At 48.2% G+C, this 27,725-nt stretch overlaps 1 protein-coding gene across 1 annotated transcript; it reads left to right on the top strand.

Annotated features, from left to right (window-relative positions):
* The first annotated feature begins 714 nt into the window (after window positions 1–714).
* On the top strand, window positions 715–27,464 carry RAB20 (RAB20, member RAS oncogene family). The gene is made up of 2 exons (XM_081084482.1): window positions 715–1,037; window positions 26,439–27,464. The coding sequence occupies exons 1-2, from the start codon at window positions 866–868 to the stop codon at window positions 26,966–26,968; spliced, it is 702 nt and encodes a 233-aa protein (XP_080940608.1). The 5' UTR covers window positions 715–865; the 3' UTR covers window positions 26,969–27,464.
* The last annotated feature ends 261 nt before the right edge of the window (window positions 27,465–27,725 follow it).

Raw genomic sequence — 27,725 nt, forward strand, 5'->3', positions numbered from 1 at the left:
TTTGTTGCTTTTCTGGGGAGCTGAAAACAACTGAGGTACCGATGTTATCTCTAGGGAGGAAAGGTCAGGGGGGCCAAACCTCTGGAGCAGCACTGTGCTAGGCACCAGGAGCTTTCCACCCTCGTGATCTCCCATACCTGGTGTCTAAGTGCCTACAAGACATCAGGATGGGTTTTCCAAGATGCTCGTTTAATGTGAGCTTTTGTCATCACCGTGACTAGTGCCTACGTTTGCACACACAGAGATGAGGAAACCGACGCGGCGGGGAAAGCCCTGGGTGGACGGGCGGCCAGGAACCCCCTTCACGAGCCCGAGACCTCAGGGCTCAGAGGTCACCAGTGCCCGGAAACCAGGTGGGAAGGGGGCGGCGGGAAGTGAAAGGGCGGGGCCAGGCGGCCCGGAGGGAAGTGGGGGTGCGGGGATGGGCTTGGGGAAAGGGGGGCGGTGGGTGGGAAGCCCGGCAAGGCCTGAGATGTCTGGGAGGAGGGGCGGAGCAGGGCCGGGGCGAGGTGGGGGTGTGGCCTGGGGAGGGGGCAGGGGGTGTTGTAGCGGAAAGTGGGAGGCGGGGCGGGAGGCAGGGCCAGGAGAGAGGCGGGGCAGGGCCCGGGGCGGGGCGCTGGACGAGTCCTTCGGTGTGGCCCCCGCGCCAACACGCGCTTCTGCTTCCGGACGTCGGGGCAAGAAAGTCCCCGGGGTCCCCGCAAATTTGGGGTTCCGGCGAGTCCAGGTCCCCGCGAGTTCCGGGCCCGAGCCGTGTCGGTTCGCGCCGTCTGGGGGCCGGCGTCCAGCTGCGCCAGCTGTGCCGGGAGCGCACGGGCCGGACCGGCGCGCGGTCCCGGAGGGGAGGGGGGCTGTCTGCGCGAACATGCGGAAGCCCGACGGGAAGATCGTGCTTCTGGGGGACATGAACGTGGGAAAGACGTCGCTGCTGCAGAGGTACATGGAGCGGCGCTTCGCGGACACGGTCAGCACGGTGGGCGGCGCCTTCTACCTGAAGCAGTGGCGCTCCTACCACATCTCCATTTGGGACACCGCAGGTGAGGGCGCCTCCCGGGCCCCCAGCGTCCCGGAGCCCCGCGGGGACCGGGCGAGGGCTCCGGCCTTGGGTAGCGTCCCCAGGGCCCGGGTCCTCCAGGGCAGGGGTCCTCCAAGGCAGGGCCCCCAGGGCCGGTTCCCCAGGGCGGGCGTCCCCGGTTACCTACAGGGTCCCCTCCTCCCACCGCAGGTGACCGCATTTCAGAGATCAGGCACCGTGCACGTTCCCACTTGTTGTCCTCTGCTGGTTGGGAAACTCTTAGTGTTCAACCTCGCGGTGTATTTAGTGACGATGCGGTCGAGCTTAGAAAAGCACCCCTGGCTCCAGGGAGGAGCCGTGTCCCTTGTGTGCCCTAGGGTGGTGTCTGGCTCCAGAGCGCCAGGGGCCTGCCCTGAGCCTGCAGGTGATTGCCCGGCTCGCTTAAGTGCTATGGCAAACATTTCTCATTTGATATCCGCAACAACCTTGGGGGGTGAGCAAGGCTAGTGTAGTAACCCCCTCCCCGCCCCCCCTTTTTTTTTTACAAAAGAGGAAACTGAGGCAGGAGCTTTCTCCTGCAAGGTTCAGTCAGGAAAGTAGGAAGCAGAACTCAAGTGTCTCCTCGCTCAGTCCCAAGCATATCTGCATCTTCCCGTTTCTTTATCACCTGCTTGAACTCGGCTCTCATATGTTATGGAACTTGGAGCGGTTTCTGCAGCAGCGTTTTTATGATAGGTAATGAATTATTTTTAGTGTGTGTAGTATTTATGATTTTCCAAAAGTGCAACTTAGAAGATCTTGATTCAAGGGTTCAGTTTATAATGGCAATATAGTGTTGCAATAGAATATAGGTCCTTCCCCACGAAAAAGAATAAGTAAATAAGAAACTAAATAGTATGGCATGTTTTCAGTGGACATTCTTTTTAGAAACCTGCAACTTTAAGGTCTGACTTTTTAACTGTCAGCACTTTAAACATGACATAAATACCCAAAGGTCCTGTCTAGACTTTTAAAACTGCCAGCTTGGGCACACCCGTCTGCCAAATAAACGCGATTTTAACTAATTCTCTATTTCACTTCTCTTCCTTCCTTCCTCCTTTTTATTGCCGTCCTTTTTGTTATTATGGCAGTTAAGGTCTTGACTACTTTATTACAATCACGCTGTAAAAATAGCATCTTCCCTGCTCTTTGCTCCAGTTCAAGGCCACAGAGAGAGGTTCTCTAAGATCCTTTACGCCTAAGCTGACTCTAGCACTAAGCCTTTGGTAGCCATGGATCGCAGGCTCTAGAAGTCAAGTCAAATCAAATCAACAGGACTCATCTGCTTGTTTTCGACAAGGCTGGCCCTTTTGTTCCTTTTGATGACTGGGTGGCCTCTCTGCCATCCTTGGTTTACAAGAGGATAATGCAGAGATGGCATTGGGGACCCAAACCGAGAGCCCTGCGGTGGCCACGGTGAGAACCTGCCCTTCACCACCAGGTCCTGGTGTTTCTGAAACAGGAGCTGACCTGAGGTGTCAGATCCCGCACCGCCTGCCTCTGTGGTGAGGCGTCGCAGTGTCATTTTGGCTGGTCACTTTCTTCTTTACTGATAAGGACACGATGCAGCCAGAATCTCGATCACCGGAGGGTTTGTAGTACAGCTAATGAGATGTCCGGGACACTTTGTTGGGCTCCTTGGGGAGTGACTCATTTCCTGTCTTGCCTAAGGTGCTGCCTCCTTGTTCCTGGAATCCCCAGTGTGAGCTCAGTCAGGTCCCTGGGCTGTGGGGGCAGCCAGGCCCCTTCTCCCCATTGTCAACCTCCTGTGTACACATGCTTAGGCTCAGAGTCAGCAGTCACACAAGCTGCTTCTGTGCCTGGCTCCCAGTGACTGGGGTTGTGGGCCACTTGGAGGGCAAGGAGGGCTCTGAATATAGATACCTTTTCAGTCATCTCTTGGGAATTCAGAAGTTTAACTTTTAAGGGATCCTCCTTTTGTCTTGCTCTTATATTTTCTTTCTACTCCACATTGTTTTTTTTAAGTTGTGTTCATTTAAATTTCCAAAACCGAGGCAGAAAGATGAGAAGAGCTAGAGCAGTGGTTCTCAACCTTCTGGCCCTTTAAATACAGTTCCTCATGTTGTGACCCAACCATAAAATTATTTTCGTTGCTACTTCATAACTGTAATGTTGCTACTGTTATGCATTGTAATGTAAATATCTGATATGCAGGATGGTCTTAGGCGACCCGTGTCAAAGGGTCGTTTGACCGCCAAAGGGGTCGTGACCCACAGGTTGAGAACCGCTGAGCTAGAGCAACCAGTGGTTCGCAGACCACTACTGGTGGTCAGTGAAGTCCGAAAGGTTGGCGACTGCTGAGCTAGAGGATGGGTTGTGTTTTAATGCTGCTCTTGGTTGCATGGGGTGGGTGGGGTGGGAGTGTGCGGGTGTGGAGGGTATTAGGTTTTTTAATAGTAAAAGTGATAGTAAGGAGTGAGAGTTTCTGTTTTACTCTTGGCATGGATCTCATATGTGGAATCTAATGAACAACATAAACTAATGAACAAAAATAGACCCAGAGACATGGAGACATTGATCAGACTGTCAAACCTCAGAGGGAATGCAGGGGAAGGTGGAGAGATCAATGAACTCATGTGCGTATGTGCATAACCCATGGACACGGACAGTAGGATGGTGAGGGCTTGTGGGGGTAGGGGTGTTGGAGAGGGCAATGGGGGAGAAGGGGCCATATGTAATACTTTCAACAATAAAGATTTATTTAAAAAAACAACAACAATGTACCTGGCTGCCTGAAGCCTGCGGGGCAGGGGAAGCTAGAAGGGGGAGATTTGTCCAGGTGCAGGGACTCTCTTTCCATTGTGCCTTCGTGGCTCTGCCCTTACTTACTTGGGCAGCTGGACGTGGTCACCCAGATATGGTATGCTAAGTCCCACAAGCAAAGGGAGGTTGGCCGGAGATGAGACAGAGCCCCAGCAGAACGTACTCCTACCTGGGCAGCCTAAAAAGATGTTGCCCTCTGTTCAGCAAATGTAAACTAAGCCCCTACTATGTACCTGGGCACTGTGTCAGGCTCCGCTCCATAGCAGCGATTTTCAACCCTTTTTCATCTCATGGCACACATAAACTAATTACTAAAATTCTGTGGCACACCTAAAAATACATCTTTTGCCCATCTGTAAAAAAAAAGGTATAATTTTGATTCATTCACCCAGATGGCTATTGTTGTGTTGGCTGTTGTCATTTTTTTTTTTTTAAATTGGAAAAGGGGTCAGTGCCCCTGACTAAATAGTCAGGTATTGCATGTTTTGAAAATTCTTGCAGCGCACCAGTTGAAAATCTCTGTTCTGCAGCAGTGACAGGCTGGCCAGGGCCTCAGTTCTGTGGGCTTTAAGCTCCAGAGGAGAGGCCAGCAGAGGAAATAAAGTGGCATCACTTCACACCTGATCGTTGTTTCGAAGAAAACACCGCGGGGCTATGAGAAAGTGACCGTGTGCCTTCATAGATCCCATCACCAGCCCTGGAAGGCTTGACACCCTCCGTATTTGTCCCTCATTTCTCAGGGCTGTAGCCCCTGGAGGGTGGGGGATATGACTTATATCTACATCCCCAGTATCTGTCTCATGAAGACCATTTTCTGACAATCTATCTCCTTTCCTTCAGTTTCCAGCAGCATGTGCCTCATTTCCCTTCTCCATGCTTTCACTTGTAGTCTGTTCATGCCAATCGGGCTGTTCTCTAAGATGAACTCCATGCTCCCTACTTGTTTTTTTTAAATATATTTTTATCCATTTCAGAGAGTAAGGGAGAGGGAGAGAGAGAGAGAAACATCAATGATGAGAGAGAACCATTGATTGGCTGCCTCCTGCACGCCCCCTACTGGCGATGGAGCCTGCAACTCAGGCACAGGCCCTGACCAGCAATTGAACCTTGACCTCCTGGTTCCTAGGTCGACGCTCAACCACTAAGCCACACGGCCCGGCTGCTCCCTACTTCCCTTTCAGCTCTTAGTAGTACAGTGCACTAGGGGTTCTGTGAACACCTCCTCAAAGAAGTTATTACAGTGTTCTTGCACCTCTGCGTCGCTCACATGGCTGTGCAATCCCTCTGTGGTTAGGGGGTGTTCTGTGGCTTCTAGTACAGGTTGAGCAGTGCTATGGTCTGGCTGAAAACCGGTTTATTTTGAAGCCTGAGCACCGGTCCTTATGCCGGGAGGCCCTGATCTTAAAAAACAAAACAAAACAGTTAACCTTATCCTTCTCAGTCTCCAATATCGAAGCTAAATATTCAGCCATTTGTACCCGAACCCTCCCTATCCCACTTTTAAAAGACTTGTGATTACACCAGGCTCATCCTGATAACCCAGTGAAATCTTGTTTTAAGGTCAGCTGGTTAGCAATTTTAATTTATCTGCACCCCTATTTCCTCCTTACCATGTCACATAGTATATTCATAGGCTCCAGGGGTTAGAGCGTCTTTGGGGGGTCGTTGTTCCGCTGAGCAGAGCCATTGACCACATGTGTGACTTTGTGGCTGTGTCACCTCTGTCCACCTCACTTTCCTTGCCTGTAGGTAAGGAAACAACTGTAGCACCTACCTAGAGTGTTGTCAGGAGTCAGTGAGTTAATATTGACAAAGTGCTTCCAATGAGGAATGAGGAAGCTTTGTGTTAGTGTTTGCTAAATGAACAGTTGTCTCTTGGCCCTGGGTCACTAGGACAATGAGGGCCACCAGCAAACATGTCACAGAGGGAGAAGGGAGGGAAAAGTAATTCTGTGATACGTAGAGAGATCAAAGAGAGGGAAAATTCAGAGTAGTTGGTTTAAGATCTTCCTCTTGACCAACTTTAGTGCATCCCAGGAGAGGAGCTGGCGTTCCAGGTTATGCAATCATGGTGCCTGGAAAAGGATGAATATAATTGCCCGTGCCTGTGAAGTTAGCTAGGAGGGGCCCACATCTGTGAAGGACGGAGTGGCGCTCGTGTGAACATGCTGGAGGAGACAGACCCTGCATGTGAGGACCGCAAGCCCATCATCATTCTTCCAGTCTGCACGGAAGCCACAAGCCCAGCCCCATAGGCAGCTGTTCTAGATCTAGGGGATGGTGGAGATGCCATTTCCAAAGTGATGCTGCTTCAGGTAGGAAAGGTGGCAGTGTTGTGAATGAGCCTAGAGCACAGCTCTCTCTGACAGGGACCCCAGAGTTACTGACCATTGATCCTTTGGAATGGCCTGTGAGGACTGCATATTTTAAAAAGCTTTGAGAGATTGGTACAGAAGTGGGTAGATAGCATAAAGCAAATGTGGAGCCGGGGTGGAGGACTTATCTCTTATTAGATTAGAGCAGCTGCTGAGTGACTTATGAGGCCGTGATATAGCAATTCTCAGCCTGACAATCAGTGTTTGTGTGACAGGAGAGCATCTGATGGGTTACATTCCCTTTCTCAGGTCAGAGGAATGACCTGGCCCCTCGCCAGTCATTGTAAATAAAGTTTTATTGACACACAGCTGTGCCCAGCATTTACAGACTGTCTGTGGCTGCTTTCCCGTTGCAGTAGTGGAGCTGCATTGTTTTAACAAGAGACTGTAGCACAGAAAGACAAAACTATCTGCCCTTTGCAGAAGCAGTTTGCTGACCCCTGGTTGAAGTCATCCAAAGCGGAAAGCACTTCTCTAAAAGTCTTCTGTAGTTACAGAAGCTCTCCAGTGTTAGCATTCAATGATTGAGTAACTCATGATTCAAGTTTCCCCTGTGTGTGTCTGATCTGAGCTAGACTAGGGTGAGGGTGAGGACCTGAATTTAAGACTAGCATGAGCTTCTGACAAAAATTCTTGGAAATAAATCTTAGTTGAGGTTTGGGATCTTGAAGCTAAACATGCAAAGCCTGTGTTGTAGGAGGGTCCATAACTGTGTAGGGGAGTCCATGTCTTTGTAGGTGGTCCCAAGTCTTTGTAGGTGGGTCATGCCTTTGTAGGTGGGTCCATGTCTTTGAAGGTGGGCCCACATCTTTACTGAAGATTTTGAATGGGTGTCTTTGAGTGCAAGTCCTTCTTTGCAGAATTCTTCTGTTGTTGTTTTTTTATTTTTTATTTTTACCAAAAGCAGTGGCCTGAATATGAATGTGGATATTAAGATAGGTGGAAGGAAATCGACTGCTGGGTTCAGCAAGGCAGACAAAGTGCCATTATACTGAGAGATTGCGGAGGACAAAGGCCGCCTGTGAGCCCCTGCACGTGCTGGGAGGTCCCCAAGAGTCCTCCTGGAGGGGGCGCCAGGAATTCTGTGGGTGGGAAGAGGTATTAAGGCTCACTAGTGAGGTGTTGATTCAGGAGAATTTAACTAATAAGGTCAGTCATCTTCATTAACTGATAATGCCCGAATCACATTTAATGTCTCTGGAAGATAATGGCATGCTTTGTTATCTTGAAGTTTGCAGGGGAAATAGAAACTCTCTGATTCCAAATTGAACTTTCCCCCCACTTGCTTGATTGAGACCTCATATAACTTCCCTTTCTGCGAAAAAAGACATTTTACTCTCTCTCTCTCTCTCTCTCTCTCTCTCTCTCTCTCTCTCTCTCTCTCACACACACACACACACACACACACACACGTTTAAACAACTGCTTATTCTTAGAATACTGGCTTAATCATTGTGATGACAGGCTTTCACGGTCCCGCCATCCTGTGCCATTGGCCTAGGCAGGTTCCGGTGTTTTTACCCCGACTGACCCAGACTCCTGTCTCCTCTGTACGCTGCTGAGGGGTGTTTCTGTTGGGCCTCTGGATCCGAGAATGTCCCCCTTCAAAGCCCCTCCCAGCCTGGATTTTCCTTCCTCCTCTTCTCCTGTAGCCCAGACAGGTGCCTGAGAACTTAGCCAAGGGCACTAGAGGCATTCCTCCTTTTATTCCATTTCACTTTATTGTGCTTCGCAGACATTGTATTTTCATCACCATTGAGGCAAGACCCTGTACCAGCAAAAAGATTACACACTGAAGGCTCAGATGATGGTTAGCATTTTTTAGCAGTAAAGTATAGTTTAATTAGCTATGTCTATTGGGGTTTTGTTTTCTTTTTTTAAAAGAGAGGTTTGTTTCTTTGTTTTTTTTTTCCCTTTAATATTTTTATTGATTTCAGAGAGGAAGGGAGAGGGAGAGAGAGATTGAAACATCAATGATAAGAGAGAATCATTGATTGGCTGCCTCCTGCATGCCCCTACTGGGGATCAAGCCTGCAACCCGGACATGTGCCCTTGACTGGGATTGAACCACAGGCCGACGCCCTATCCACTGAGCCAAACCGGCTAGGGCCCATTGTGGTTTTCTTTAGACACAATGTTATTGTTCACTGAATAGACTGCAGTATAGTGTACACATAATTTTTATTTGTGGGAAAACAAAAAAAATGTGCATGACTCACTTTACTGCAACATTCACTTTATTTCGATAGTTTGATATCAAATCTGCAGTATCTCTGAGGTATGCCTGCATTTGTAATTCATCACATATGCCCGTCTTCCTTCTGATCTCACTTCACTGATCTCTCTCTCCCTGGGAATATCCCCTCTCCTGGCAATGCCCAACTTGAGTTTTATCTCATCTTTCAGTGTCATGGTTTGCGAAGCAGTCCTTGGTCATTGTAGCGGAGGAAGAATTCCTCCTTCCTCCAGACTGTGCTACAGCGTGACCTGGTGTTCTTTACTGTGTTCTGCCTGTTATCTGTTTTTGTTACCTGTTTGTTTTATCTCTGATTTACAAACTCCTGGAGAGAAGATTGGGTTTTATTCATTTTTATGCTTTCTGTAGAATCTATCATTTTACTCTTCAGTATTTTTTTAAAGCTAAGCTTTTGCTGAGTGAAATTGTTGAAAGCAATGGGGAAAATTGGGGGAGTGTGTGCTGAAATGCATGGTTTTATTTTCTGAATGTATTGACTCTGACTGATAAAATCAGCATAATAACACAGCTAAAATGAGGCCGTGGTGTACCTGGTAAGGCAGCACTGGTCTGTGGTGTTAGTTATACGTGTCTTTAACCAACTCTTGAGGGACTCACCTCTTTTTACTTTGATATCATTAAAAACCTATGTAGACACGAAGAGTAACACATCAGGACATCTGCTTCTGGGAAGATGGACCAGATGTGCCTTCCCCTACTCTCCCCACTAATTGCAGCCAAAACGTTTGGAAAGTTACATACAAAACAAACATAAGAAGATTCTGAACAGTGGAGAGAAGAAGGCAGACTGGCCAGGGGCCTTGAGATCCAAGGAATGGCACAGTGAGGTGAGCTCCCCGGGTTTTCTTTCTGCTTCATTTACCCCAGACATGCAGGTGGCGTCAGAGGAGGCTGAGTTAGGGACTCGAGCTCTCATCCGCACCAGGTGGTAATGAGCCCTCCCACTTTGTGGTGCTGGTGGAGGCCATGTGGGGAGGTTGGACTTGTGCCCCCACCTATCAGGAAAGTGTCCAGGCCTGCCCCAGCCCCCTGAGCCCCTCTGAGGTTGTACTAGAGGGAGCCAGCTAAAATGTAAGGTCCAGAGTCTCATAGCACAGTATGAAAATGTCCAGGTTTCCATCAAAACTCATTTAGTATGCAAAAACCAGGAAGATCTCAATCTGGATTTTAAAAAAGTCAATCAGACCCGGCCAGTGTGGCTCAGTTGGTGAGGCATCATCCCGTACACTGAAAGGTTGCTGATTGGATTCCCAGTCAGGGCATGTGCCCGGATTGCAGGCTCAAACCCCTATAGAGGTCATGCAGAAGGCAGCCAATCAGTGTCTTGCTCTGACATCAATGCTTCTCTCTCTCTCCTTCTTCCTTCCTCTCTCTGTGAAAATCAATAAAACTGTGGTCGGTATTGTTTGTAGCAAAGACGAGACCGTTCTGACCATCGTAAAAGCCATTATTCGGCTTTGGAGTTATCGAAGGTGCTTAATTTCCCAACGCAGCAGTAGTCATTGAAGTTGGCATATCCATTGTAGGTCACCATGTTACAGGGCAGGAATGGAAACTGTAGAGTCTGGCATAACCCTTTAAACTAGGACAAGATTTAAAGGACAGTTTTCTCAGCCTCTTCCTCTTTCAGATGAGGGGACAGACATAAGAAGTTATTTGTCCCCCATCCAGTGGCTAGTTGATGGCTAGTTGGTGGCAGAACAGGGGCCGGAGCCAGGTCTGTGACTCAGCCACCCTTCCCTGCTGCCTTTCTCGCTGTTGCTGTCATGTACACTTATTTAATTTAGGGGCATCTGTGCTTTGAGAGTCTCCCTTACTGCAGTCTGCTAAGAAACCAGGGCAGTGTTCCTGTGGAAAATTTGTTTGGGAAGTGTTTTCTGAAAGGTTTCGAGGTTGCTAATGGACAGCCCTTCCTGGAGGCTCCTGCTTGTATTAGTAGCAGGGATTTCTACTGGCTTCCTGGGAACCAAATATCGTACTTTTGGACCTAGCCTTTTTTTTTTTCTTGAGAGAGAGAGAGAGAGAGAGAGAGAGAGAGAGAGAGAGAGAGAGAGAGAGATCAGTTGCCTCTCATACGTTCCCCGACCGGGGATTGAACCCGAAACCTAGGTATATGTCCTGACCGGGAATTGAACCAGCAGCCTTTCTGGTGTACAGGATAATGCTCCAACCAACTGAGCCACCTGGCCAGGACTAGCCTCACTTATTTCTTACAACTACTTTGTGTGGTTGGCACTTTTATCACCTCCCTTTTGCAGACCGTGAAGCTAACGCCCAGAGAGGTCACGCCGTTAGCTCAGGTTGCCCTGGGTGCTCAGGAGCCTGGCTTTGAGGTCTGCTTTTTGTCTTATGTTAGTCTCTGCTATGGCCTTTCTCTCTCTCCTCAAACAAACAAAATGTATATACTACTGGGAAACGTGGGAAGCATGGGAAAATTGCTATCAGTTTGCTTTTTTTTTATTTCTTTGTTTTCTGAAAACTAGAGGTGCACTTTAGCTAAATGCTGAATGTTACAATTTTAGTAAAAATTCTAAGCCATGAAAAATTGCCAAATCAGGCATTTTCTGGAAGGACTCGTTACTTAAGTGGAATTAAATAAGTAATGCAATATAGCTGTTCAAGGCTGTTCTGTGGAATGCTAGTGCTAATTCACCAAGTAGTGCCAAAAGGTTAGAATTATGGCGTTACCTGCTCTATTATTCTGCCTTGAATTATTTAAAATAACACGTTTGTTGCATCAGAAGAACGCAGTGTGCCATGTTCTCACTGAAGTTGCCTTAGCTAGTGCTCTTATGTTTATTTTTGTATTCTGCTAGACTATTTCCCTATTTATTTTTAAAAAGTTTTAAATTTTATTATTAATAGCCTTCATAGGCATCTAGAGTTATCTTGTGGTAGATAAACATTTACACCTCATTTAAGAAGTTGTTTTTCTTTTTTTGTTTTTTGTTTTTTTAAATATATTTTATTGATTTTTTACAGACAGGAAGGGAGAGAGATAGAGAGTTAGAAACATCGATGAGAGAGAAACATCGATCAGCTGCCTCCTGCACATCTCCTACTGGGGATGTGCCCGCAACCCAGGTACATGCCCTTGACCGGAATCGAACCTGGGACCCTTCAGTCCGCAAGCCGACGCTCTATCCACTGAGCCAAACCGGTTTCGGCAAGAAGTTGTTTTGTTCTGGTTGTACCTGAAATGCTTACCTGTACCTGAGAGCAGGTGTTCAGATATGAAGAATAAACCTAATGGCATGTTTGTAATGCTGTTTGTGTAGGCTGACTAGCTATCATGAAGCCTGTGGCCTTACAAAGTCCTTCAGGGATCCCCCACAAAATCCTCTCCACAGCCTCCCCAAGATGAGGCTCTACCACAGATTCTGGCCCATTAGTAGCTGCTGCCTACATAGCACTTACTGTGTGCCAGGACAGTGTAACTCTCCATTGCAGCTCATTAATCCTGTCTAGGACTCAAGCAGGTAGCCAGGTAGATCCCCTGTAAGTTCACATGAAGCCCGAAGGGGCTGAGCTGGCAAGCTGCCCTGGTGTTTTTGCACTCAGTCACCAGGCCCCGCTGTGTCCTTCACAGAAGTGACATCTACTCTAACGTGAGAGTCAACCAGGACAGCGTGCTCAGATACGCAATCTATGTGTGTGTGTGTGCAGGATGTGACGGTACATTCTGTTTAGTGCACAGTGTGCCTGTGAACTGAAAAAAATGTTGCTGTGCCCAAAAGTGGTAAGTTAAAAATAGTTCCAACTTTGGAGCTGTCTCATAACTAACAAGATTAATGTATTCAAATGTCTGTTCAACCAGCGCTTTACCATGTAGAATTATATGCACTTTATACTCGTTTTCATGTCTGAGATGTGCATTCTCATTTATACAGAGCCAGCTAATCCAGTATATTATGTGACTTGAGAGGGGAAGGGAGAGGGATAGAGAGAGAGAAACATCAGTGATGAGAGAGAACTATCAATTGGCTGCCTCCTGCATGCCCCCTGCCAGGGATCAAGCCCGAAACCCAGGCATGTGCTCTACACCGGGAATTGAACCATGACCTCTTGGTTCCTGGGCTGATGCTCAACCACTGAGCCACGCCAGCTGGACTAAATAACATCTTTAATGTGTATTTATTTTCATATCTGTTTGAGTGTTGTGATTTTGCCTTTTCTTAAAAATTGTCTTTTAACATGTGTCAGGGTGGAATTGCTTTAAAAAGTGCTTGACCCAATTTTGTTCTTGCTCTGATAGAAGTTAGAGGCCCTGCAGTGCCATTAAACCCATATTGTGTGGCAGTTCCGTATCCAGGCTACTCATACCACTGATAGTGACGTGAGCTGCTTAGTCTGGAGCGGGGGGGTCCTTGAGCAACTGCATGAGTATACTGGGCCTCTTTAAAGATCTGTAAAATGTGCACACAAACAGTGGGGAGAATAAAAGTGTGTGTGTGTGTGTGTGTGTGTGTGTGTATGCATGCTTGTGAGTATACATGTGTGTTTATATGTGTGCACTTGTAGCTTGCCATTCTGCCCAGCAGAATGCAGTGAAATCGCACTCAGCGTCAGCTCTGACGGCAGTTCCGAGGAGGATCTGTAGCAGACTTGGTTACAGGAAGCGGATTTAGTTGACTCCATAAAAGTGGTGAGGACACGGAGGCCCAGGGAGGCTCAGGGACACCCGCACCAATAACCAAGACCGGAGGAAGCAGTTTCTCCTTTTTGACTGGCAGCCTGTCCTAAGAAATGAAGTCAGAATGAGTGGAGGATGTTTTAAGTATTTTCTAAGTTCACGTCATAGCCGGCACTGTTCTGTGAGGATCTTGCATTGTGCGTAGGTAAGAGTGGTGTGTGACCCTCATACCCCGGCGCTTCGCGAAGTAGCAGTGTGTGCGGTTGTGTTGTGCCTGGGCTTTTTGTAAACACTTTCCGTGCTGTTTGAGGACTTTGCTCTTACTCTTGAAAGCTGGCTGATGTTGTTTCCTTCGCTGCACATCTTTCTTTAGTAGTGGCCAAAGCAACATTCCAAACCTAATTAATTTCCAATCTGATTAACTCCGGGTAGTTACTGTGTGGCCACAGGTCCCAGCAGCTCAAGAGTGGAGGTTTCCAAAGCCTGGCAAGGCTTTTCAGCTTCCCTTGGTTCAGCAGCTTGCAGCTACTTCATGGCGATTACCAGACACAAAATATCAGGAAGAACGCAGCAGAGGGGTGAAGTGCAAAAGTGGCAAACTCAGGTATGAGGTGCAGAGTCAGGTGTCTTAACACTGTATCTCATCCTGAATTGATGAGAGCTGCCCCGGACTGCTCCAGGCTTGACAGCATTTGGTCCAAAAGTGAAGTCTGTGGGCAGCAGCAACACAACCCAAGCCCCACCCAGACCTCTGCATCAGAATCTGCATTTCAACCAGATCACCAGGTGATTCATGCCGGTTTAGGTAGATGAGCGGTAGCTTTGGGCTTGCTGCCACCTCGGGTAGAGGAGCAGGGTAGAAATCAGGCCTGAGCTGTCTGCTGTTCTTAGTAGGTACTATTTTTACATGCAATTCTCTCTCACACATACGGAATTTTTAAAATTGTGGTGAAATACACATAAAGTAAAATTTACTATTTCAATCATTTTTAAGTGTGCAAGTTGGTGGCATTAAGTATATGCACATGTTGTGCAAACATCACCTGATCATCTCCAAAATTTTTCTTCTTCCCAGCTGAAGCTCAGTACCCACTAACCCGCACTCCCCCTTCCTCCAGCCCCTAGTAAGTGCCATTCTGTTTTCTGCCTCTATGAATTCTGTCTATTCATAATTATTTAAAATTTCTACTTTCATATACAGCATATATTTAAATAGGATCAACTAAGCTCTAACAAAATGCTTCAGTAGGATTGATTTAAAAGGGTTTTTGAACTGTTAAATTAATAAAATTATATCTAGTACTCCCAGTGTTGATGAGAGTCCAAACCTATAGAAAAATGTCATAAAAGTTTATTTGAGCCAAATCTGAAGACATGACCAGTAGCAAGATCTCAGTGGATTAAGAAAATGCTCTGGAGAATGACAGTTTTGTAGTTCTCTTTATGCATTTGCAATCAAAGGAGAAATGTAAGGAAGATTGCATGAAACTCGTGGTGGTCGATTAAGTAGGCGGGAGAAAAAGGGGGGAAATATCTAGTGTTGGATGAACAAAATGGTGAGACACATACTTCCTTTACTTTGGTGGGTATAGCATGGTGAACATTTGCTGTAAATAGACATGGGGTCATGGCAACACAACAGTGAGTTTTGTGGTCTTGTGCTCTGGTGTCAGTAGTGGTGCCTCTGAGGGGTGTGGAAAAGAAAATTACTCCTGACATTCCAAAGGTATATTATCCTAGAGGCATAAGGATAATGGATAGGGTGGATTATGGTAGAGATTGACCTTTGCTAAGGAAGCTACAGGCCTGGGATTTGACTACCCATCATTACCTGCCTTAGGAATTTACGATCAGACCCTCCTGTGGGGTTACTTTCGGTCACCGAGCTTGTCAGGCCTGCTCTGTAGTCCCTTTTACATTCATACCAGGTGTCCCCCCGTCATCCCGGAAGGCATTCCTGATTTTCTAATGGCTGTCAGCAGATAATGTGCTTTTCAGGGAGTTTTATTAGGACACATCCAATCTGTTAAGCAAGAGGACTAGACATAGTAAACGTCTGTACAATCATTTGTTGCCTTAGGATGGTTCAGAAAGGGTTTAATATGCTGCGCTAGTGATAGAATTAACAGGAAGACATTTATTCTCTGGTGTGTGTTTCCGGGAAGACTGTATTATGGAGAAGAAAAAAACTATTCTGTATAGCAAAGCTGTTAGAAATAGCTGGTGTACTTATTGAGTGGAGTACTCCAGGTAAGAGGCTATTCTAGATAATGTAATACTTCGAGAAACCCTTAATAGACTTAAAGTATTTCCTTAATATGGTATTTGCAGTTCAGTCTTGAGCTTAAAACAAGTTCCAACTTGCTTTGAAAAATCTGAAATGGTTTTAGTTTCCTGTTTTAATAAGTAGAGAATTTAGCAATTAATTGAATTTTTCATTGATAATCTCATCCTAAACATTAATTACCAGAGGACAGCAGTGTATCTGTGGAAGGACAAGGAGATTGGATTAAATGTCCTGATATGTGAGGGTTTTTGTTAATCTGTTATATAACTGTACTTTCTTTGGATTTGCCTCTTTTTCTTAATTATAGAGTGTTAAAGAACATGTCTTTCAGTTATTTGGTCTTGTTATTGAATTATTCTTAGTAAATTTATGTCTGAAAAGAGTGAAGAAATTGAAGGATTAAACTCCAGTTATCATTCTATAACCTTAGTAATAACTTCAGAAAGCCCAATCAGTGAGTCACAGGTAAGGGATTAATTTATGTGCAGTTAATTTTTTGAGTGGTTCCTGTGACATGCATATTCTTTGGTTTTAGTTTAATCTTCAGATTATCAAACAGAAACAATAGAAATGACACAGGCTGCTCTAGGTAAAAAATCATTGTATATGTACTTAAATGTGAAATGAAATCCATTTTTTTCTGACACATTCTCTCCTTTAGATGTTGCTATTCTATTAGTTAGAAATTATTTTGGGTGTGGATTCCCTTATTTATAAAAGGAAAAACGTCTCATTTTACCAGTTTGGGTTTGGATGCCTGCAGTTAAAGAGTTGCCTGCTGACCCGGCAGTTACGTCCCCCAGTGCTGTTTTTCATTTTATTACGAGTGTGAGCTGTGGGCTTCCTAGACTAAGAGTCATCCTCCTTGATGTCATGAAACACAGCTATGTTTTTTAATTCCCTTTAATGGCCACAGACTATTGAGAGCAAAACCAAAGGAACTATAAGTGTAAGCAACTAAGTTGGATTATTGGATTTTAATTATTAGCTTATCTTTAAAATGTTATCTAATCACCTCCTTTCTGGCTGTAATTCATTAGTAGATGTTGAGATTTCAAGTCTTCCTCTGGCAGAAAAAGAAAACCCCAAACATTCATTCATATTGTAGGCCAGGATGTTTTTCCTTTTAATCTCCTACTCTTTACTATCCAGCTGACGGCTGTTGGCTCAGAGTTTTGGTGAGGATTTTCCTGTGTGGCAGTGACATGTGCCCCCCGCCTCCCCACACACACCCCAGGGCTCACCAGGGCAGTGGGAGGAGGCTGGTTTCAGGGTCTTCTTCCAGGAGATGGGAGACTCCCACCCCGGCTGGTGAGGCCAAGATAAGGCTGTAGATGAAAGTGCCTCGTAGGCTCCAGTCTGCAAACAGCCTTACCACCAAGTGAGAACAATGAACAATTCATGCCGCCCTGTCCACACCACCCGCCTTGCTGGGAGGAGACAGCTGTCTTGTGAGAGCAGGTTCTACCCGGAGGACATGTGCTTTTTGTCTGGTTTATCTTGCCTTTTTGGGTTTGCTTACTTGCTGATAACAGAGGCATAACAGACATCATCCCATTGTTTTTTCTTCTAGACTTTTTTGGAACCCAGCCCGCAGTCAAGTAGGACTAGAAGCTGAGGGTAGCATCGCACCTTGGAGCAGGAATCTGGACCCTGGGCTCTGGGTTCAGGTGCTGCCTCGGCCCTTGCTGCCTGTGTGTCCCTGGCCAGCCCGTGTTCCTCTGAGCGTTTTCATTAGGCCTGGGGGGAAAATGCCACAGCAGCCTGTCCCGGTGGGTGGGAATTAAGTGATTGACGGTGTAAAGGGCTTGTGCAATGCCTGGAAGTAGCAAGAGCTGTAAAAGTTTTAGCTATTGGAATAGTTATTGCCGTTCAGTGTACTCACTTTAGGAGCTAGAATGGCCTGCATCTCAAATCAGCACCCGGTCTCGTCTGTCTGCGTGATGAGGATGGAGCCCCTTATCCCGAGGGAACTCAGCTGGCCACTCCGTCACGGGACACGTGTACTTTTCACAAGAGCTCTTGTGACAGCTTCCCCTCTCAGGATGCAGCCCATCTACTGCTTCTTTGACCGGATACTTCATTAGTTTCTCTTTGATATCTTTTTCAGTGGTTACTACCTCTTCCTCCTGGTATTTCTCAAGAAAGACAAGGAACTAGACTTGGATGATTTGTTTCTTCTCATGTAATTTAGAGGGTGAAGGTCACTGAAGAGTATGTTTTTATTGAGGGGAGAGAGGGAAGAAAGGAGGAAGGGGAGAGAGAAAGAGAGAGAGAGAGAGAGAGAGAGAGAGAGAGAGAGAGAGAGAGAGAGAAAGAGAAAGAGAAATTGATCAGTTGCCACCTGCATACACACCTGACTGGGGATCAAACCTGCAACCTGGGTATTTGCCCTGACCAGGAAGCCAACCCTCGACCCTTCAGTGCATGGGACGATGCTCTAACCAACTGGGCCACACCAGCCAGGGCTGAAGGTCATTTTTTATAGGCATCAGGTCGAACTAGAACCAGTGAAGCAGGCGTAGGCATTTCTGTCCGTGTGAACTTAGCGTTGTAATTTATGACTTGTTTTCGGGGAGTCAGCAGTTTTGCTGACTTTGGCTCAGGAGATGGCATATGACACTTCATCTTCATTGAAGTTCACTGTTATCGGCACCATCCTTATCATCTTCTCCAGTGTGGGTCATGGAGGTTCATAAAGTACCTAGCTTTTTCTTCTGCTGGGAGAGGGAAGAGGAGGTGGCAAGGGGAAAGAAGCAGAAGTTTCTCCTGGCAGCTTGGCCCCTGTGCATGGACATTGTTCTTGTTCGATTCATGACTGTTGGTATCGGTAAATGAGGAGCCCATCGGCTTGCAGCCCAGTTCGTACCTTAGTGGAGTCTGAGTCTCCTGGGGCTGTCATAACCAAGTCCCCCACACTGGGGGGCTTACACAGCAGAAGTTATTCTCGCAGCTCTGGAGGAAGAAGTCTGAAGTCAAGGTGTCAGCAGGCCAGGCTCTTCTCTCTGAAGGTTCTTGTAGGAAATCTGTTCCAGGCTCTTCTCCGAGCGCCTGCTGGTTGCTGGTGTTCCCGGCTGGTAGAGGCGTCACTCCCGTCTCTGCCTGTGTCTTCACATGGTCATCCCTGTGTGTGTCTGCCTCTGTGTCCCTCCTTTTATTATAAGGACACCAGTTATATTGGATGAGGTTGCACTCTAACGACCTTATCCTTACTTGATTACTCCTGCAACAGCCCTATTTCCAGATAAGGTCCCATTCACAGTTGCTGGGGATGAGGGCCTGGATGTATCTTTGGAGCCACACCACTCAACCCACTACAGATGGTAGGAGACTTTAGAAATCCTCCTTTATTTTTTTCTGTTACATAATTTTAATCTACAATGAAAGACTTTTTTTCTTTTTCTTTTGTTTATTTTTTACGTTTTTCCTTTTTAAATGAAATTTATTTTTTATAGGACAAAAAACAAGAATAAAAGACGGAGAAAAAAGGAGATAACTTCAAACCCAAGAAAAAGAATGGAAATGTATTCCTTGTCCCATTCCCCATCTCCCTGTACTGGGCCCACCCCACCCCAGTAAAAGATGTTCCTAGACGCCTATTTCAGAAAGCATCATTCCCATGGTTACTGTTTAGCTGCCGAGAACCCAGCAGGAGAGGACTCGTGTACTTTGGCGGAGTTCAGACTTTATTCTGAAGCCAGCTGGGAGGTGCCCGGAATTATATGCAGAACATTTTAATTATTGGATCTTCACTTAGAAAGAGACCTGGCAGGCTAGTGAGGGCAGACAAGGGATCCTTCATGAAGAAGCAACCAGTTGGGGTCAAAGTGATACTGGCAGTTGCTGAAAAGCCCCTTCCTGGTCACTTCCCCTTGTTCCCATGGAGCTGGTGGCCAGTTTGGCTGAGAGGCGGGGCCTCGCACTTACTGGGGTCCCCCGGAAGTGGCCCAGCTGTGGGGGAGGGGCTGCAGGGCATTTTCTCTTTATGGAGGGAATCAGTGCCTCCGTGGAGGTCTGGAGATGGAGAAGCAAGAGGGAAGACAGGGATTCTGAGACAGTCCCACCCTCTGGAGGGTCTGGCCTACACAGCAGCCACATTCCCAAAGGGACATTTCCCAGAGAAACACGTGAGCAGCTCCAGGTGTGTTGTCAGGAAAGGGGTTGGGGTGGGATTGGCTCACATGATTGTGGGAGCTGGCAAGTCTGACATCTGTAGGGCAGCAGGCTGGAGACTCAGGTGTGATCTTTATAGCTCAGGTTGTAGCTTGAGGGCAGAATTCCTTTTTCTCCAGGAAATCTTAGTCTCCTCTTAAAGTCTTCATCGGATTGGATGAGGCCCACCCACATCACGGAGGGCAGCCTGCTTTACTTAAAGTCAGTTGATTGCAGACATTAATCCCATCTAAAAAATACCCCCATGGCAACATCTAGACCACACAATTGGGCGCCATGGCCTGGTCAAGTCAACATGTAAAATTAACCATCACACACAGGTAGCAGGGTGGGGCAGACTCACCCCTGGTTTCTGGAACCTCTGTGTGAACAGTAGATTCTCAGATGAAGTGCACTTGCCCCACTGCCTCTTCCATTTTCATATTCCGGTGGAGTTTGCACCCACAGTGCCGGCCCCAGGCAGCCAACTCCTTTAGTCATCCTGAAGACTCATGGGTGTTTTTTCTTATTGCACAGAAAGGCTTTAAACATCTGTCCTCTGTGAACACTTCTGGAGGTAGTTGTTGCCTTGTGCCATTCTCTAACCAGGTTCACTATCATACATACAGGCAGATGGAATGTTCTAGACCTTGTCCATGAACTTTGGCATCACACTGTGCAAAATAAAACTAAAGTAATTTTTAAGGTAGTATTTGTAATGTTGTGGTTGGCACCTGAGAGCATTGGGGAAAGGATCTTGTATTATTTTTAAAAACTTTCTGAAGTCTGAAGGGAATCGTGTTGCAGCTTGCTGTGTGCTGGGGGTCCTGTTGCTGTGTGTGCCCTGATGTTTCTGTGTGATCCCAGCTCTTCTTCTATGGATCCGAGTGTTTTTCCTTCCTCGTGTTGCAACACTGATGCTTTTGTGGGCTCAGGCCCCGTGGGCATTCTGCATCTGGCAGGGTGTTTTCAAAGTTCCTCTTTCTTGCAGAGGTGGCAGTTGCCTTTCCTGGTAGACCTTACTTCTCAACTGGATTGAAGTAAGCATTTCGATTCTCCCATCATAAAGCTGCCCTTTTATCTCCCACTTTCACCACGCAAGCTGGTGAGGGTCATGAAAGGGCGAGGGCTTGCCCTCTATCTTGCCCTGGATCCTCCATGTTGGGGCAGAGGCAGAGGAGTGCCTTCTTCCCGGAGGTCCAGGCCCCTGCTGGCCACGCCCGGGAACAAGACCCGACTTGGCGCCTGGCCAATTGGAGGGCCTACAGTCAGCTCCCCTCCCCTCACTATTAAAGCCCTGATTTTCTCATGAGTGGCACTCGGTTTCCGGTCGCTGCGTCGACTGGAGGCCCGGGTCGGGTTAGCTAACTCAATAAAGGACCTTCTGCTTTTGCATCGGACTGGCTCCCTGGCGTGGTTTCTTGGGGATCTTGAATTCTGGGCATAACAGGTCACCTCTGGCTGCACATACTAGTCACCAGGGGAGATTTAAGAATGATTCTGGTACCCACACTCTCGTCAGATCCTGATTCATGTGCTCTGGGGTCGGGGGGTCCAGGCATCAGTATTTTAAAAAGTGCTCCCTCCACGTTTAGGACACGCAGCCAGTGTTGTAACATGATTTCCGATGGCTGTACCACCCATCCAGTTATTTATGAGACTGACACGCTACCTACTGCGCTAACGAGGCACCTCCATCCAGTTATTTAAAACCCTTTCAACAAAAACGTTACCGTGCTCAGGGTGAAAAGCTGGCTGTCTTTTGTCTGGAGGACGGGCCGGAAGAGGAGAGAAGGCGAGCAGATACTTTGTGTTCACTTGTCCAGCAGCTGATGGGGGTTATTGCGGGCCGCTGACTTTCTTCTGCCCGTGCCTGTGCTGGGCTGGGCCTATCTCAGTTCTCCTGGCACCGCGATAAAGTGCCCCGGAATTGGGGAGGAGGTCATCCTTGGAAAGTAGGCCCTGCAAGAATAAGGAAGCTGCAGGCGTGTGGTCAGCTGTGAAGTGACCAGCAGGTCCGAGGAGACAGCTTGTAAATGTGCTGGCGAGGACACACGGCACGGTGGCCCTGGGATGGCCCTGGGATGGCAGAGTTTCTCCTTAGGCTTGGACGAAATCTGATGCACGATTTAAACAAACGTGATGAGGGCGTAACACCTGCTGGGCACAGCTCCAGGCAGTTGACCTGTATAAATTAGTTCTGGTCTCACAACCATCCTTTGGTGATGAGAAGCTGAGGCACAGAGAGTTAGTGACTTGCCCAAGGCCACACTGTGGGGATTGGCATGCAGGTCGTCCGCAGACTCCCTGGTACCCGGGACAGTCCTGGCTCCGGGCAGCACCATGCCTGCTTCTGTGGCCCCCTTCCTGTGCCTCAGTTTCTCCTGTACTGGTTAATGGGTGGACAACAGATGATGTGATTTAAACAGCAACTTTTACTTACTCTCTTTTCAGGCTAGCGTATGGGACTCCACTTCCTACTTCCTTTAGTTATTGTGGTTTCCCTTTGGGTTTTATTATTACTTACTTCTTTAGTTTTTTTTTTAAAGGCAAATCAGACATTTTTATCTGGAAAGGAAAACTATTTTAGGCATAGGCATGAGCACAGTGGCCTTTTTGTCCTGGGTGAGCTAGGCTACAGACTTGGAAAATTCCTCCCGGGATAACTGGAATTCCACTTTCCTCCCCTTGATCACTCTTGTGAAACACAGCGGGTGGGTGCTGATAACACCCTTAGCTGTTGGAAACCTCAAGATGCCTGGGTCGCTCTACCTCTGATCAGTGCCTGAAAGGAAATCACGGCTCAGGGGTGAGGACGGGGCGGCATTTCTGTCATTTCTTTGTAACTAGCGCTTGCCGTTGCCAGTGGTAGAGGTGTCTTGACCATCTTCTCCCAAGGGGGTCCATGAGGGGATGGGCGAAGACTGTGTAGTTTCTGTCTGCTGGCCTGCAGTGAAATTTGACACGAAACTTATAATGAGATGATCAGGCTTAGGGCTGGCCTGCTGTGGCTGTGCTAAAGGAAGGAATTTTGATTTGCGGGTGATGAATTCCACAGGACTACATGCTGCTTGTCAGCAGGCTGGCCCCTCCCAGCACCCGGGATGGAGGGCCTGGTGGCTGTAAACTGGCCCTTCACTTTCACCTTCTAGATCCTGCAGGGCAGGACGCCACCTCCAACTCCTGCCAAACCTGTCCTGGCCTGGTCCCTCCATCTCACCTCCGCCATCAGATGGTTTGAGGAGGCACTCGGGGCTTTTTTGGAGAGGCAGGGAGCCCTGGCTCTGGGCGAAGGAGAGGACAGCTGGCAGGTGTAGGTCCATGCTGGGCCTTCTCCCAGGACGTGGGTGTCTTTCTCAGCAGGTGCTTCTCTCCAGGGCCGGCCACAGGGGCCACCAGCCTGCCCCCTAATGAGGCAGTTGCCACCTGGCCTGTGTCGGAATGATCGGGGTGGGACTTGTCCATTTGGTGGGAAACAGTTGTTTATTGGAAAAGGACATGAAGCTTACACAAATACATGTGTGTAAGTATCATGCCTTTAATCCATGTCCCAAAGACCCAGAGACGAAGGGACCTTCATTTCTTTGGTGTCAAGAATCCTTTTGTGCCCGAGTTGCATGAGCGCATGATCTTTCTCTGAATGCTCTATTTAAGTGCGTGCCCTAGAATACAAAGTTTTATCAGGAAACCAGTCTTCCTTCACCGAGGGCAGGTCTCCTCGCTGTCATGATGTTTAAGTAAGTGGCGATCTGCATAAACACTTGATGACGCGGTGGCAACTGTGATGCGAAATCGAAAGCCTCTGTGTTTCTACGGGTGACAAAACCACAGGTATTGTTCCTTGATATCGTTTCTGGTTTGGTGCCAGTATGTCTAAGAGGAGGAAATGCTCAATCTCAGAGGATGTTGAGGACGAAGATGGCATTCTTTCCCCTGTCCAGGTCATGGACCTCTGGGTTCTGTTCCCACTGGAGTCAGCAGCTGGGCTCTGTAGTATGGGGCGCGGGTACAGTGTTCTGGCCAGGGTTAAGCCTCGGACTAATGAAAGGACAGGGTCCTCTCACTGCCACGTGCAAGTCCCAGCTGGAGGGCAGGGCCCTCCCAGCACAATTATAGCCAATGGCTGTGGTTGTAAGCTTGAACCTATGGTCCAAACACGTAGCCCCACGTGCCTTGTGGCAGAGTTCAGGTGCATATAGTTGAGTGAGGTTGGAACTCATGAGAATGCTGTAAACAACGTGATCACGCCCCTACTTTGCCTCGTGGCATCTTCTATAAAATAAAGATACAGCTTGTGGGCGCTGGCGCTGTCTCCTCATCAGGGAGCAGCGTCCCACTGAGACCCAGCTTTCATTCTCTTATCTGTCTTTCCTTAATCCTCCCCCCCCACCCCCCCCCCACACACACAGTTTACCTTTGGCCGCAACACTGTAGCCCAAACGGAAAAACTGCAGGCGGAGTCACAGAACTTCCTCAGAAACAGGTTCGGATTCCAGCCAGGGAGAGAAGCTGTAAAAGACACCCTAGAAATAGAGTTAACTCTCCAAGGGACCCTGCGAGTGTCAGCAGGCAAGCTAGCACTGTGGGTTCAGAAGGCCCTGCTAAGCTCCTCCGGGGAGCATGGGTGCCCAGGGCGCTTGGGTCCAGTATGGGTTGTCGTCCCGCCATCCAGGGGTGTGGAATCTAGTGGCGGAAGGAGGGCTGATTAATCCTGGGGCCTGGGACGGCTTTGGGAGGAGGCTTCGTTTTTAAATGTACGAATGGTCCCTCCTGGAGTCAGTGTACCGCCTCCCCACACAGGGAACAAGAGAAGGGAAATGAAGGGCCGCCTGTGAAAACAGGGACACCACACTGATGAGGCTTGGCCTCCGGAGACCAAGGAAAGGGGGCCCACCGGGCTTGCCGCTTACCCGGGATCTGCACCTGGAGCAGGTTTCTAATGTTGGTTGTTGTTTTGCATGTATTACACATCTATTTAATTGTCACAGCTCTGCAAGGTGCTGTTATCCGTCCCATTTCACAGAAGACAAGGCTAAATCTCAGGTGGTTAAGTAGCCTGCCCCTGGTCCTGGACCCATGCCCGCTCTCCACCACTATTCGTCCTTGCATCTGAAAGCAACCCGTCTCAATGTGGCTTCTTTAAATCCTTAGTCGTAGGGCTGTCATTTAGTTGGATTTCTGACGAATCTGTATGACGGTTGTTCTGTAGTTTAGTTGTAGTTTTGATGTGGGTTTTCTGATTATTAGACATGGGGGAATGAAAGTATTTAGGTCTGATGAAATTTCAGATCTTTGTGGGTTTAACACATCCCTCCCCGCTCTTCCCCTCAGTCTGCAGTTCAGAGTAAAGGTTGGGAGTCGAGTGCAGGTGTAAGTGGAGCTTCTGGCTTGAGTGAGGCTTCTACCATTTTGAAAATCAGACCAAATTGTTACAAAACAAACTAAGAAATCATATATAAGAGAAAAACGTGTGTGTGTGTGTGTGTTTTAAAGGGGTGGGGGTAAATTTGTGGCTTCACTAACTCAACACATTTATGCTCAACACATTTATTAGCACCAGATACATAGGGGCAAGTAAAACCACATGGTCCGGCCCTCCCTACTGGTAGAGAGACAAATATTAACTGCAGAACAAGGCGTGGACCTGCGATTGTGTTGAGTGGGGGAGCCAGAGCTCAGAGGGAGTGTGAGGGGCGGGAAGTGTGTGTGTGGGGGGATGATGGGACTGGAAGGGGATCAGGAACCCCCTGGGAAGTGACGAGTGGTCAAGTGGATTGACGAGTGGCTGCATCCAGGCAGCTGGACAGGAGCGAAGGTCTGGGAGGCAGAGCAGGACTTTGGGCGCGGGCGGCTGTGCGCACCTGTGTGAAGGCAGGTTTGCCTGGTGCCGTGTAGAACAACTGCGATGCTGAGATGTGGCACAGATAGCGTCCAGCATCAAGACCCATGGTGGGAGCATTTTATTTAAACGCGTTCTTTTAAAATGCAAAACCAGGAACAAGCCGTGCAATTTTTAATTAAAAAGAAAATAGGGGAAGCATTATCTCAATTCGTAGAGGTTCTGCTTTCCGGCATATGTTGACAGTTTGGCTCAAATAAACTCACAACAATTCAAAAAAGAAAATAGGGCACGGGTATTTTCTTGGTCTCAGAAGTTAACTACAGTGCGTGACGAGGTTGTGCAGGAATCAGTTGCGGTGGGGATGGGCCACAGTCCCCCAGAGGGACAGGGCCCTGCACTTAGAGTCCGTGGCCTGGGCGCGTCACTGCTTTCTTTCTTTCTTTCTTTCTTTCTTTCCTTTCTTTCCTTTCTTTCCTTTCTTTCCTTTCTTTCCTTTCTTTCCTTTCTTTCCTTCCTTCCTTCCTTCCTTCCTTCCTTCCTTCCTTCCTTTCTTTCTTTCTTTCTTTCTTTCTTTCTTTCTTTCTTTCTTTCTTTCTTTCTCCCTCCCTCCCTCCCTCCCTCCCTCCCTCCCTTCCTTCCTTCCTTCCTTCCTTCCTTCCTTCCTTCCTTCTTTCTAATATATTTTATTGACTTTTTACAGAGAGGAAGGGAGAGGGATAGAGAGCTAGAAACATCAATGAGAGAGAAACATTGATCAGCTGCCTCCTGCACACCTCCTACTGGGAATGTGCCTGCAACCAAGGTACATGCCCTTGACCGGAATCAAACCTGGGACCTTTCAGTCTGCAGGCCAACGCTCTATCCACCGAGCCAAACTGGTTAGGGCTCGTCACTGCTTTCTGCGCACCAGTGTCTCCACCCAGCTCAGCTCCAGCCACACCTACACTTGGGGTGACAATTCCATGGTCCCCCCCGGGGGTTTCTGTGTGTCGTGGTTGGTGGGTGCGTCTGAGAGGAGAGATAACCACATCTTTCTGTTCCTTCCCCCCGCCAGGGCGGGAGCAGTTCCACGGCCTGGGCTCCATGTATTGCCGGGGGGCAGCCGCGGTCATCCTCACCTACGACGTGAACCACCCGCAGAGCCTGGTGGAGCTGGAGGAGAGATTCCTGGGCCTGACGGAGACGGCCAGCACCGACTGCCTCTTCGCCATCGTGGGGAACAAGGTGGACCTCAGTGAGGAGGGGGCCGCGGAGGGCTGCGAGACGGAAGGGGCCAGCCCCGGGCCAGTGGGCGGCAGTGCGCCGTCCAAGGGGCCCAGGCAGGTGCGGCTGGAGGAGGCAGTGGCTCTTTATAAAAAGATCCTGAAGTACAAGATGCTGGATGAGAAGGACATGCCGGCCGCGGAGCAGATGTGTTTCGAGACCAGCGCCAAGACCGGGCACAACGTGGACCTGTTGTTTGAAACCCTGTTCGACATGGTGGTGCCCGTGATCTTGCGGCAGAGGGCGCAGGGGCCGCCGCAGACCGTGGACATCTCCCGTTATAAGCCGCCTGAACGGACCAAATCTGGATGCTGTGCCTGACCCTCAGGGGCCCCCCGGCCCCCAGTTTGCACAATTATCAAGGAGCGTGGGCAAGCGAGCTGTGGCCAGGAGCATAGAAACTCAAGGAATTCCTTCGTGCCCACGGAGGAGCAGATCCGAGTGGAAATGACAGTTTGTTGTTAAGAGAAGGTCAATGTGAATCGTGGCCTCTGCATCCTGTGCTGGGCGGTGGGGAGCTGCAGGATCTGGGTTCCTGGAGACTGTTGTCCCCGGCTGGTCCTCTCCTGACACCGTGGCCTTGATGGAGGGTGGCTTGGGTGGGTGTGCACCTGTCTGAGCACCTGCCCGTCTTTCATGCTTGTTGTTCTCAGACGGTTCTCTTCACTGTGACTTATCTTTGGTCCTATCATTTGGAACTTGTATCTGATGCATCACAAAGATTCTCCACATTATTAATTTATACAAAGTCAGGAATCACTGTTTTTATACTGGTTGTAGCAGCGTGAACGACACATATTATTAAAAAGAATTTTGAGAAGACCTTTGGTGTGGAGACTGCATTGCTTTAGACTTTATTTTGTGGCCTCGGTGGACTCCTGGCTGGGGGCCCTGGGGAGATGCTGTGAGTTTAAAGTACTTCTCTCTTTAAAAGCTGCATTGAATCCTTACAAGGTCCAGCATATTTAGATCAGCCCATCTGCTTAGTTGTCTCGATGACATGAATTCCAGTAAAAACAAAGCAAAACTGAAAGCTCTTTTTCTGCTAAGGTCTGCTTGGGTCACCGGGCAGTTACGG

Source organism: Myotis nattereri, assembly GCF_964212035.1.
Source record: "Myotis nattereri genome assembly, chromosome: 2".
Classification (NCBI taxonomy): Eukaryota; Metazoa; Chordata; class Mammalia; order Chiroptera; family Vespertilionidae; genus Myotis; species Myotis nattereri.

Excerpts from the sequence above, each read along its gene's own strand:
- RAB20 (XM_081084482.1), top strand. The coding sequence starts at position 866 with ATGCGGAAGCCCGACGGGAAGATCGTGCTTCTGGGGGACATGAACGTG. Across the intron at positions 1,038-26,438 it reads CTCCATTTGGGACACCGCAG|GGCGGGAGCAGTTCCACGGC; the intron begins GTGAGGGCGCCT and ends TCCCCCCGCCAG.